The following is a 13,076-nucleotide window of genomic DNA, read 5'->3' on the forward strand; positions in this document are numbered from 1 at the left end:
TACCTGCCTCAGGAACATGAAGAAGAGACAGGAGAAGGGGAGGGGACCTATGGCATTACCATAGCAGTCGCTGTTGGTCTGGTCTCTTGACAGATGTGGTTATCTCAGGGAGAGCCCTCTAAGTGTGTCACTCCACAAAATGCCACTGCTCACTATTGTATCTTTGTCCCCCATCTGTCAGCAGTTTGCATACTCCCCACTGTCCTTCTTGCATAGTTGTATGGATACAGGTCATTCATGCTGAAGTTTTCTCTTTCTTTATGCTGATTTCCCTAAAGGGACATGTGGGGGAAATGTTTTATCTTTTAGGTAGGATTCTCTATATGTTGCCCAGGCTATTCTCAAACTCATGATCTTCCTGTCTCATCCTCTCAGCTAGCTAGGATGACAGGCATTTGTGCCTGGTTAGAAGATTTACTGCCCCCCCCCCCAAAAAAAAAACTCATAGTTCTCAGTGCCACCCTTTGTGGCAGTCTTCTCAGTAAAGTGTGGCTGACTCCAGTTGCTGTAGCTCTTTTGGGATCCCACTATTTTTGTTCTCCCAAGGCAGCTCCACTGTGGTATCTCCAGAAAAGGGGCTCATCTGCTGCCAGTCATGTGTCCCTGTCCCCTGTACACAGGTGAACTTGTAACCAACTTTCTGACCACTGACATGGACAGCTTGTCCTACCTGAAGAAGGTCTCCCAGGAGGGCCACCTGTACAATGGCTTTAACCTCATAGCAGCCGACCTGAGGTGAGTTTGCCAGGAGACAGCAGCCCTACCCAGCACTGCCCTGGGGGCTAGGTCTTCTGGCATCGGGCTCAGGATTCCACCCCTCCAGTCAGCCTGGCAGCTTTTCCCAAGATGTCACATATAGTAGGTTTTGCAAACATCCCAAGGACCTAACCTGTCTCAGGCTCATCCATCTGGATAGAGGGGAGCTGAGTCAGGGCTTCTTGCTCTCTGCCTCAAGAAAGCTGAAGTAGGGTGCTGAAGAGCTGGGGTTGTGAAGGGCAGTCTGTGGCTCCTCTCCCATGGGAGGTCCTGCAGAACAGCCCACAGCCACCCTGGCCAGGTGCTATGATCCTAAGTGACTCTCATATTAGAGATATGGCCAAACAGGTACTGCAGAAATTTTCTGTTTTGCTTTTCGGTAAAGTGAGCATCCTCCCCTATCTTCTTTTGACTTCTCTTTACCCTTTTAATGTCCAGAAGTCAACGAATACTATTAACATAGATAGGCAGGTGTGTCCAACCTGAAGCCTGTGGGTTGGACATGCTTGAGTTATAGTAAAAAGTATTTAAAATAATTTTTTATTTGTATGTTATGTGTATTTTTTATATGTAGCCTGAAACAGTTCTTTTTCCCTTTTTTTTTTTTTTGGTACCGGGGGTCAAACTCACGACTGTGCACTTGCAAAGCAGGTGCTTATGCTGCTGAGCTAAATCCCTAGCCCCAACAGTTCTTTTTCACTCAGTGTGTCCCAGGCATGTTCAAGCTATGTGTAAGCCATGGGCTGCTGGTTGGAGGGGCTTCCTCCAAGACAGACAGATGGGGTGAGGGTCAATTAGCATCTATGTCCAGAGCCCCTTGGTGAGCTGCTTCCTTCCACAATAGCAGCTCTGTTGTGCCTCTAGCATCTACTGCATATAGGGATGCTGTGTCCCTACTCCTGCACTACATGGATGGCGACATATGATATAGAGACTGAGCAGGCTACAGTGGCCCACAGGAGGAGGGTTAAGGGTAGAGGCTGATATTGGCATTTGCTGTCTGGAGCGTTGTTCCACACTAACCTATAGCAGCTCCAAGTCCATGTGCCCCTGCCCCCCAGATTTGGAGACCATTTTGCCGTCACTTGTTCCATGTATGTGTGACCCAGCTCCAGGAGACCAGAACAGTGGCTGTGACACTGATGGGTACTCAGCAGCTGTGCCAAGGGGCTAAGAGACAAGGGAACTGTGCTCTGCATGAATGTGTGGGCACATACTGGATGGTAACTCCTGTAGTTGTGAAAAGTGCAGCCCTAGGCTTCTGGGAGCCTGAGCAGCCTTTTCTAGCTCCTGGGTCTGAAGGCTGCCACCCTGATCACAACCCAAGAAAGCAAACAGTGGCCAAAGAAGCAAATCCATGGTCAATGGCAGATAGTACCAGGGCTAGAGGGTAGCAGTGAGCAGCTCCTGCTGATGGGTGCTGATGAGGAATCCAAGCCACAGAATGGCCTTCCTTTGTATGGCCAGGGTGGCTCTGGTAATAATCAGCATGGGCACCTGATACTACTGTCATTACATCAAAAGTTCAAAAGCTTTCTGCTTGGAAACAAGAGCTCCGAACTCAATAACTAGACATCTTAAGAAAGTTGACAAGGGGTGTGATGTAAGAAGATTGTGAACAAGACTAGAGGCTCTGGAGGCTGGAGGGTGAGTCTTGCCTGGTGGCAGTGTGGAGCAGGAGGGATGGGTGGACTTACCAGTACCCACACCCATTCTTTTTTTTTATCCTTTTACCCTCTTTTCTACATTTGTCCATTTGGAAGATACAGGTCTCTTTGTCTGGTGTCTGACATGGAGAGTGTCTCACAGATCTCAAAGTCATGGTGCACACTTAAAACTGAGGCAGGAAGAAGTCAAGTTTAAGTCCCACTTGCGCAACTTAGCCAAGACCCGGTCTCAAAAAAACAAAATAAAAAGGACTGTAACTCAGTGATCCCTAGTACTAAACAACAGCCAACAAAAAGGAATTCCAAGTTTCAGCAGCAAGACTTACTGTGATGTTGTGAAACTGGGGCATCCTCAGCAGTGAAGTATTTTAATTGTTGTAGAATATGATAGTAGGAAATTTAATTGTCTAAGAATATGATAGTAGGAAACTGTGGTCTTTCAGAAGCCTGTGTCATCTGAGGCCTCCTGTCTAGCAGCCTCGGAAGCACTTGGAGATGAGCTGCAGAGGTGGAGGCTGCAACTCACCAGAAGACACTGGTGTTCATGGAGATGGGGCGCAGCCCTATAATTGTCAGTGTGATCGTGCTCTAGGGCATTCAGCTAGGCAGGAAGGTCCATAATATTCCTTCCCCCTGTTGGTCATCTGTAAGATGAGCCAGCAATGTTCTGTGATGCTGGACAGGAACCAGATCACCATGGCCTGCCTTTCCCAGTCCCTCAGCCTGGCTAAAGCAGACCATCGTTTTTGTGCTTGGCCACCAGCCAGGGCTCAGGGAATAGGCCCATGAGATTACAGGGCAGTGCTGCGAGCAGGATGCTCTGATGGTCCTATCTGACCTTCTCTTTCTTCCATTCACAGCACAGCAAAAGGAGATGTCATTTGTTACTATGGAAACCGGGGGGAACCTGAGCCCATCGTCCTGACTCCAGGTGAGCCTGGTCTGGCAGCCTGACAGGATGAAGCACTGCTGCTGTGTTGAGGATCCGGGGACCAGGCCTCTGTTACACTTTTCTCCCGGGACTATACATTTTGCTGATTTGTGCACTTTTATGATCTGTATGGGACTTTGGCTTGCACTGAGCCTAATATTCTTCCTGCTATCTTCTTGTGGGCTTTTCCTAGAAAGTGAGACACAGAGCCTGATGTGGACTCTACGATAGCCCTACAGTGCGCCCAGTATCCCCTAGGCTCACATGTCAGTCCTGTATCTGCTTGTCTGTCTCAGAGCCTTTGGGGCAGTTACCATCTGGGATCTTTTGCTGCACTTCTGCCCAGGTGCACTTACACACTACACTCCAGCCCCTCATAAATGCTCACTTCTGCACTGTCTCCTGCTTGGTCCATGTCCTTGGAGAATCTCCCTTTTTGTCTCCTCCACTCTGCCCTGGTCTCCTTGGGAGTCTCACATCTTTGTCCAGGCTGTACCTTCTGTGGCTCTACCCTGATATTCTTGCTTACTTCGGTATTGTGATTTCCTGGAAGCCTCTGATAGCTCCCCTCCCCCCAAGTAAGCAGAGAATATTACATTATACCCCCTCTTTGAGGGGAAGGAGGTCTGTGTCTTGTCCCAGGTCTGATGCTTTCTCCTGCAGCTTGCTGCCTGAGGCCAGTCATCACTGTTGGCATCTCAGGACTGTGGACCTCAGATACCAGCTCTTTTCCCTTCATTTAAGCCATTGGCCTTTATCAGGCATTCTAGGCCCTGAGGAATGTTAACATTCTCAGCACCACCCAGACACCTAATGTGTGACAAAACTCCCTTTTGTCGCACAGTTCCTGTGTCCCCAAGTCACAGGGACTTTCTTTACAATTAGCACCGGTCACCAAGTGAGGTAGGGGCACACAGGTCACCCCTATCTACAGCAGATCCGTGATGGGCCTGAAACTCAAGAGTATTCTAGGCTCAAGGGAGGTGAGGAACAGCACCCAGAACAGTTGTGAGGCCCAACTTGACTACATCTAGGAGGCTGGCAGACCTCAGGGCTGATCATGAGCTCTGTGATGCCTGCTGGCTCATACCAGTATATATTTGCATTCACACTGGTTCATACGAGTGCTGCCTTCCAACTTCTCATGGCTTCCCAGGAACATGTTGGGCACAGGTGGGTCAAGGAATTTCAGAACAGCAGTCCATTGGGATGGTGATCGGGCCAGGATACTTTGGGCCAGTGGCATCTTCAGAGGAGACTGCATCTATCCCATTCCTGGAGGGTGGCTTCTAGTGCATTTCACCTCCTCTCCTGAACAGGCCCACTCTTTCTGAATGTGGGGCTCTCTGCCAGCTGTGAGCAGCCACCGTCTGATGCTGGCCCTTCCCTTCCCACCTTTGCAGAGCCATGGGGGTCCAGAGAAAGTTCTGCTAAGTTCCCAAAGAGCCTGGTGATACCTAACAGTGAGGCAAAGGACTGGGGTCTGTGTGGTGCTAAGCTTGGGATCATGTTCTTACTGTTTTGGTTGTCTTAATGCCTCTGCATCAGTTCAGCATCTTAAGTGTCCCAGTGTGCAGTATAGTGGTTAGTTGTCCACATGTCATCAGAGCTGCCCTGAACCTTTGGTAACTGCCTGAGAAGAAATTGGAAAACGCTTGGAAAACGCGAGTCATAAAAGGAAGCAGAGATCCTCCTTCCTCATTCAGAACTGGCCCAGAGGGCTTTGGGGAAACAGCTGGAAGCTATCCTGAAGCCTTTTGTCCTCAGTGACTGAGACCCACTCCCACCTGGAGATGCTTATTTTCTGCTAAGTTATTTTTGGTAGAAATTTCTTTCATCTGTATCCTGTTCCATTCCAAAGCCTGCCTTTACCTGATCCAAGCTGCCAGAGACTGGGGAGGAGGTGGAATAAGAAGATATTGTGGTAATCAGTCTTGAGTTTCTTTGGAAGATAATGAAAAATTCTGGATTTAGATAGTGGTGATGATAGCACAATTTTGTGTATATATTAAAATCCATTAAACATGACATACTTTAAATGGGTTAACTATAGAAAATGTGAGTCATATCTCAATAAAGCTGTTTTTTAAAAAGAGGGGCTGGGAATTTGGTTCAGTAGTAAAGCACATACTTAGCAGGTACCAAGCCCTGCGTTCAATCCCCTGCATCAAAATGATGATGATGATGATGATGTAGGACATGGATCAAGTTGGGGGGCAGGCTCAGGGATAAAACATAATATAGATGTTCCCACATGGCTAGGGTTTCCTAACTACTAGCACAAGTCAAGGCTTATCGTGATAAGCCTACTAGCTATAGGTTGCTGAGTGTTCACCTTTGACCTTTGTCAGTATTCTTATGCTTTAGCCTAGAGAGAGATTCCACATTGGAGTGCTAGTTGTTTATTCTATGTCAATATGTTCATCCAGGCCTCAGGTAGCTATACCTCATGGTCTCTTGTATATCCCCACCAGTTGAGTTCTTCATCTCTCACTACACAGATGGGGCAGAAAGGGCACAGAGGCACTAGAAGAAAATAATAGCTTGGTCTCAGTCTGTTCCAATTTTGTTGTCCCTGGCTGTACCCAAGGCACCTTATCTTATGCCAGGTGGATTGGTGAGACAGTAGGAGTTTACCCTGAAATCACATAGCAGGGTCTCTGCATGGTCAGATTGACCCTTCCTCCCTACAGGAACCTATGGGCTGAGCAACGCACTGCTGGAGACACCCTGGAAGAAGCTATGTTTTGGCAAGCAGCTATTCCTGAAGGCTGTAAAGCAGAGCGAAGCGCTCCCCAAGGATGCCCTTGTCGCCCAGCTCCTGGATGTGCTGAACAATGAGGAGGCGTAAGTGGGCAAATCCCCCTGGGTGATCATTCCAGGCTCTGGGCCACAGAGGAGGGCAGGCTCTGCTTCGTAGGGGCCTATAGAAGTGACCATGGCTAGCTCTTTGGCTATCTTCCTGCTTTCCCTGCTTGTCACGTTGGACATCCAGTTAATGTTTCCAGTAGGGGACTCTGATGGTGAGAAGTGGGGCAACTGAGGGCCTGTGGGCTAGGAAGCTTACTGCTCTCAGATCTTAGATGTAATGTTGCATGACATTAGAGGAGCTAGAAGTTCCTTTCCACATGAGGAAGGCCACTTGGAAATTCTGGAAGTTTCTGGGTGTTCAGAAAGCCCCGAGGGGAAGAGCCATAGATGAAAATCCAGGCCCAGAGCTGGTCTGGAAGGTGACAGAATCTCTCATATGCTGTCTCCCCAGTGATCTGGGCTGAACATTGGGCACAAGTGCACGTGTCCCTGGAACTAGGGGAGCCCCCACATGCTTCTTGGTTTAGAGGCTTTAAGACACTGCAGGTGGCAATGGGACATCTTCAGATACGGGGCATTTACGTCTTGGCCATCCCAGTAGAGGGGCTCAGTGCTTGTCAAGCTGGCCTTGGTCTCATGTGCAGCCTTGGTCTCATTGCAGCCCTACATATCCCTTCGCTTCCCATGTAAGCTGGCCACCTTCTCGCTTAGATTAGTATCTACTACCACTAATTTCAGCTCTGTTGTTCTAGCATCTCCTCAGAGAAATGGCCCCACCATGATTTCCTAGCGCTCTTCCCTGCCCCTGCTCATCTGCCCTCGTCTCTCCACCTCCCTCTCCTCAATGCCATGGCATCATCCTTTAGCCTCAGCATTAGTACCTCTTTGGAGGGAGCCCTACTGGCCTCTCTGTCCAGCCAGCTTCTTAGCAATAAGTTCACATAGTGGTTGGATATTGTGTGATCCTGGGCAGTTCTGTTATGGACGCTGGCTAGTTCTGTGATGGACCCTGGCTGTTCCAATTGAAGGCTGCAGCCCTGCAGCCCATTGTAGTGACTGGCAAGTCTCAGGGCTCAAGCAGACTCCTGTCACATGGACAGATTTCCATAGAGTAACTCTGGGGGCAGGCAGAAAGTGTGTGTGTGGCATCTAGCTGACTGGGCATAATGATGGAGTCCTACATGGAAGATTAACACAAGTATGGGGCACCAAGCAACAAAGAAGATAAAAAAAAAAAAAAAACTCAGTGGTTTTGCACAGCCTGTCCAAAGCCAAGGGGCTCCTCAGAAACCTCAAGGCTTTTGGGCCACTCAGTTACATAGGGCTGTAGGCAGGTAGCAGAGGAACTTATGGCTACTCCTTTGCTCTGTTCTTCCAGACAGCTGCCAGACCCAGCCATTGAGGACCAGGGTCAGGAGTATATACAGTCTATACTGAGCAAGTATGCAGCTGTGTGTGTGCGCGGCCTGGACTATGGCACTAGGTATGGTGGGCCTGGGGCTGCGGGGCATGTCACCTCCAAGGTTGGAGAAAATGGCAAAGAAACAGCTTCCCACACACCACAGTTAGCTAGGGCCAGGCCCCTTTCTTGGATGAGTGGATTGTAGAGCCTCTGCCCTGCCTAGATTTGGCTGTGGGGGCTGAGAAGGTCATGGATAAATGACTGCCAGCTCAGTTTAAGGCTCTTGAGTTTCCACTGTGTCCTAGGAGGGGCCCCTGAGCTGTCCCTTTCCAAGTCAGGGATTGTAATGCTGCCTGCCTTGCCTTTGTTGCTCTGAATTGCTTTTGCTCTTCTAGGTGTCTTCTGGTGCCAGGTGAATTTTAGGATTCTTTTCTCTAATCCTGTGAGATAGGCTATTGGTATTTTGATCATATTCCCTTCCAGTGAGGTGCCAGTATTATAGCCACTAGGGAGCCAGGGATAGTATGTGTTGTTCTTGGCAAATCCTTGTGGGTAGATGCCCTAGTACTGACATTCTAGGCCCCATGGGTTACCCAGATGGTGCCTGCAGGCTGGTCATTTCTGTGTGTGTCTACCTTTCTTCCATGGGAGACAGGTATTACAACATGAAGAACCTCCCAAGCGGGGCACAGTGGCACACACTTGTGATCCCACCACTTGGGAGGCTGAGGTAGGAATATTGCCGTGAGTTCAGCAGCAGCCTGGGTTACATAATAAGTTCAAGGTCAGCCTGAACTACATAGTGCAAATTTGTCTCAAAAACAAAACTAAAAACAAAACAACACGAAGAACCTCCCACAATGGGGAAGACTGGTTGGGAGAGGAGGTGGAGAGTTTGCTGAGTGTAAGCAGGGGGCTAGCTGACTTGGCTGGGGACATAGGGGAGGAAGAGGACAGGAGGGAGTTATCCAGGAAGTGGCTAAAAGTCTAGACCTTGGGATCCTCCGAGTAGGTAGGTATGACTCGGAGTAGGTAGGAGGTAGGTTACCTACCTCCGAGTAGGTAGGTAAACAGCCTAGCAGTTATTCTGTGACTGTGGCAAGCCGGCAGACAAGGCAGTTGCTGAAAGGGAAGGCAGAGAAGGCTGGTGTTTCAGAGCAGAAGCAACAAGACTCACCCACTGTGGGCCTACAGGGTCAGCCAGGAAACCTAGATGCCCCTGACAAGCTCCTTCCTGACCCCAGGGTTGAGACTGCTGTTCATCTATGACTCGTACCCACCCCCACTCCCACCTCCCTGCAGGCTAACACTGGGCTTGCTTCTTCTACCTCAGATATGGCTCTGATAGGTGAGACTGGCACCAGGGGCTGTATAGAGAATATTGTCTTTCAGAACCAACACCATTATCCTTGTGGATGCAAATGGCCAGGTGACCTTCACAGAACGCAGCATGCTGGACAAGGATCCCTCCCGCTGGGAGACCAACACCCATGAGTTCATGCTTCAGAGCTAACGGCTCCTGGGAGGCCCTGCATCAAGGCCAGTGTGGACTAGAATTTTCATGGCCATACTACCCTGCCCATAACTCAGCCAGTGTCTTCCAAGCCCAGCATCTCTGATCTATGTGTTACCTATCCATGTCCTTGTACCCAGCTCAGGGTCTGTCTTTGTGTCAATGAGGAATGACAGAATCTAATGCTAGACCTGCACAGTTCCAGATATGCCATACATTGACAGTGTACCTGGGTCTACTCTGCCTATGTGCATAAATACACACATACAGATACAGGGTATGTGTTAACACACTTACATGCATAAATATGCACGTGTATACATGGATAGGTACACAGGCACACATATGCATATACACATAGCAGGCAGAAGAACACTTTTCACCACATATGTACTTCTGGCTAGTGGGTCTTTGCTCTGGTCAAGTGGCAGGGATAAACATTTGTTTAAACAGGATTTTTCTTTGGTGGGAGTACACAGTACAATTGTAGTTCAGTTCTCAGTAACCAGACCTCCTCCTGCAGAGGAGACAGGCCACATCAAAGAAGACACAAGAAAAATCCACTTTTACAACTGAAGCATATCCTTGGTAGAGATCCAGTGGTCTTGCATATGCCAGGGAGTCCTAAGTACACGGGGCAGTTTCCATGTACATTGGATGATTTTAGGGTGGTGTAGGTGTCCCATGTATTCTAGAAGGTTTTCTGTACACAGGGGTCCCATGCACACTGGTTGTTCTGACTGGGGAGGGCAGTTGAGTGTGTGCCCAGGACTTCTGGGCCCTTCCTCACTCAGGTGAGCATTGAGGGCTTTGTGCAAGCCTGTCTCAGCAAGGAGACTTAGCTAACCCTTGCTGTATCCTTCTTTCTTGGACAGTCCAGCTTCATAGGAATCTGAATTTAATGTGAGCTATGGATAATAAAGCTTTGAGTCTGTGATGTTTCAAGGTCTTTCCTTTGTGCGATGGTGACAGGACTCCCTGCAGCAGTACAGATGCCTATACAAGGCTCTTTCTCCTTCTTCCTTTTGTCTTCCACATGATGAAGTCTATGGAAGGTGGTTCATCTATCCTTGGGCAGAGACTGAAGCACACGGGGACCTATGTGTATGGAAATTAGGTGCTGTTTACAGGGCAAATCACCTAATACTAGGGATTATTAAGAGGAACTCTGGGATGGAAAGGCATCCACAGGCTTGTGAATCCCACATATTTAATGCACAGCTCAAGGCTTCTTTTTGCCTGACTTGGCTTTTCAGAAGATGGCACCCAGAGCAGTGAGCACAGGATGGATGTGGACCTGCTATGAGGTGTCCCAGCCTGGATGTAATGAATTATTGGCTTGTTTGGGGATGAACAGAAGCCTACTTTTCCCTGCCCCAGGCCTGTGAGGAAACTAGTCTCAAGTCCACATGTGTCTGGCAATCAGAATTACAGGCTCTTAGCTGGGGCTACCACCCTACTGCCAGCATCTTCTATCCGCCTCACTGATTGGCCCTGTGTCCTGTAGCCTTGTTCTATGCCAGCACCCACTTTGACCAGGCACCCTGCCATTGTGCCAAACCTCCCAAGTTGTTTCCCTCTATTATAGGATTGGACATGCCTAGGGAAAGTTAAGTCTTGTCATTAGTCTGTCAGCTCCCCAGCCTGTCTGGAGTATCCCAATGAGCCTTCTGAGGAATGGGCATCCAAGATATATATAGTGTTGTTAGGGCTTGAGTTGTGCCCTCCCTCACTCAAAAAAAGAGAAATTTTAGTTTTAACCTTCAGTACCTCAAAATGTGACTGTGTTTGGAGACAGGGTCATTCCAGAGATAATCAAAATGGGGCCTTTAGGCTGGGCCTGAATGCAATGTGACTGGTGCCCTTCTGTGAAAGGGAACTTGGGCACAGGCACAGAGACAACAATATATGAAGTTCTGTACCAGCCAGGGATGAACCGAGTGCTGGGAGATAGGCCTGGATTGGAACCTCCCCAGAGCTGTCAGAGGGTGCACAGCTGTGACTCTGCTGCTGTCTGGATCTGTGTTCAGCCTGCAGAGTTGTGGGACAAGTGTCTGTTGTTGGTTGCGGATGTAACTCAGTGGTAGAGCACTTGCCTAATATGAAGAGAAAATGGGTAAGAATGATTCAGGCTAAACTGACTAAACAAGATTACTGCCAAAGGCAAAGTATGGAGGGAGTCAGACATCACCTGGGAGGTGGTAGGAAAATGAGGAACCTGATCAGATAGCAAAGATGGAGAGGTTTTTGCCAAACTGACTTAGCAAAGTTCTATGTTAAAGTTGCATGTAGCTCAGTAGTAAAGGATTTGCCTAGCATGTGCAAGGCCCTGGTTAACTTTTCAGCACTGCAAAAACCAAAAATAAAATGAATAACCTAGAACATACAAGGAAACCTACAAATAGGCCTAGGAGGTTCCACAGAATACTATTAGTGAGTCAAGAGGTTCTATTTGAAGTTTACCAATTCTCCCACTAATATCCTTTCTTGAGCTAAGATCTTATTTAGAGTCTGGGTTCCCTATTCCTGGCATCCCTCCATGCTCCTGGTGCTCCCCACCTAAGTGGTTTTCTTTTGCTCAAAGGTGGGTCCACTGTCTGACTTGAATGATACTGATTATGCACTATAAGATTTTGTGCCTTTTGAGGCAGAAATACCAAAAAATGAGTCCATGTCCTCAGGAAACCCATAGTATGTGGATGGGTGTTTTTCCTTCACATTTGTTGAGGCACAATTAATATACACTGTAACAAATATTTGAAGTGTACAATTTGCTCAGTTTGGACATGCTGATGACCTTGGTTGCTTGTTTATGGTGCTGTCTTCCAGGCTTCCTTCTACTGCAAAGCTACTGCTTCCTCTGCTACTACAAGTATCTTGGGGTAGAAACTGCAATTACAACAGTGTAAAACAAAACAAATCAACACCCCCACACACACACGCGCACACACACGCACGCACGCACCCCGACAGCTGGGCATGTAGCTCAATGCTAGTGTGGGTCAGAATCAAGAGATTCGGGGTTCAATCCTTAGTACCAAAACCTACTTTTCAGTTTTTGGCCCACTATTTTTTAAACCACTAAACTAAAAATACCCATGATTTTTGTGTTCAGTAGCAATTACTGAGATGCCTGCCCAATGGGAAATCTGTTTCCGTTATTCTCTCTACACTTGGCGAACGCTAAGAAGTTGTCTCTTCATTTACTCACATCCTCCCTTTTTGAAGACTCTGGATACCGTATTACCGAATGGAAAAGTGTCCGAGACTTGAGCATACTTGATTTTTTTTTTTGTCTTTTTTTTTTATCGGTACCAGGGATCGAACTCACGACTACCTGCTTGCAAGGCGGGCGCTTATGCCGCTGAGCTAAATCCTCAGCCTCTAGCATACATGATTTTAAAAACATGACTATTTGACCAACTAACGCTTTTAACTAGAGGCTGTGCAACGCCTAGACGTAGGACCCCTCCTGCGCAGCCCACAGTAGAGCGCTTCCATGCAAGGTCTCCCAGTGTCCTCAGCGTTCCACTTTCCCGGCACCCACTGCACTTTCTACGCCCCTATTCCCGGCATCCCCCGTGCTCCCGGCGCTCCTCGCGGCCACCGCCCTCTGCGCGCCGAAGCCCCGCCCCAGCAGCTTACCGTTAGCGTAGCGCCGGCCTTGGCGCCTGGTCCCGCCCACGTGGCATAGCTATTGGGCCGTGCGCCGCGAGCACGCGTACCTTCGATTGCCGATTGGCTGCTCCGCAGCCCGCTCTGCGGCTCTTCCAATGTTGGTGGTTGCGCGCGGGTATTGGTCGCACACTGCAAAGGTCCGCCCTCCGTTCTCCCGGCGCGGCAGGCGGGTCCTGCCGACAGGAGAGCTTGTGGGGCCTTGCTGGTCTTGTGGCGGCGGCGGCAGCAGCAGCGGGGCGGTGAGGGTCTCTGCTTTGGTCGGGTAGCAGGCGGCCCGGGCAGGCTGCAGGTGCCGCAGGTAGGTGCGGGGCGCCAAGG

The 13,076-nt window shown here is 49.0% G+C and overlaps 2 protein-coding genes and 1 long non-coding RNA gene across 12 annotated transcripts in view; 2 read left to right on the top strand and 1 right to left on the bottom strand.

Moving 5' to 3' along the window:
* The window catches only part of Tango2 (transport and golgi organization 2 homolog), a 40,142-nt gene extending 30,125 nt beyond the window's left edge, over positions 1–10,017 (top strand). For 4 of the 8 annotated variants that reach the window (XM_003478388.5, XM_063226124.1, XM_005007318.4 and 1 more), the window contains 5 exons: positions 621–735; positions 3,284–3,354; positions 6,048–6,201; positions 7,544–7,648; positions 8,960–10,017. In XM_003478388.5, coding sequence (XP_003478436.1) covers positions 621–735; positions 3,284–3,354; positions 6,048–6,201; positions 7,544–7,648; positions 8,960–9,080 — 566 coding nt within the window. In that variant the 3' untranslated portion in view covers positions 9,081–10,017. The remainder of the gene's footprint in view (positions 1–620; positions 736–3,283; positions 3,355–6,047; positions 6,202–7,543; positions 7,649–8,959) is intronic. The other 4 variants (XM_063226128.1, XM_063226127.1, XM_063226126.1 and 1 more) reach the window with 3 other exon arrangements.
* Positions 9,867–12,903, bottom strand: LOC134470698 (uncharacterized). Its single transcript, XR_010039762.1, has 2 exons — positions 12,726–12,903; positions 9,867–11,969 (listed from the first exon to the last, which is right to left on the bottom strand). It is a non-coding gene; the product is annotated as an uncharacterized LOC134470698 (long non-coding RNA).
* A 15-nt stretch (positions 12,904–12,918) lies between these two features.
* The window catches only part of Dgcr8 (DGCR8 microprocessor complex subunit), a 35,614-nt gene continuing 35,456 nt past the window's right edge, over positions 12,919–13,076 (top strand). For 2 of the 3 annotated variants that reach the window (XM_003478389.5, XM_063226118.1), the window contains exon 1: positions 12,923–13,056. The gene's annotated coding sequence lies outside the window, so the exon portion shown is untranslated. Of the gene's footprint in view, positions 13,057–13,076 lie in introns of all 3 variants that reach the window. The other variant, XM_013142036.3, reaches the window with a different exon arrangement.

This window comes from Cavia porcellus, unplaced genomic scaffold, assembly GCF_034190915.1.
Source record: "Cavia porcellus strain 051 isolate PalLab524CR breed Dunkin Hartley unplaced genomic scaffold, mCavPor4.1 scaffold_16, whole genome shotgun sequence".
In the NCBI taxonomy this organism is placed as follows: domain Eukaryota; kingdom Metazoa; phylum Chordata; class Mammalia; order Rodentia; family Caviidae; genus Cavia; species Cavia porcellus.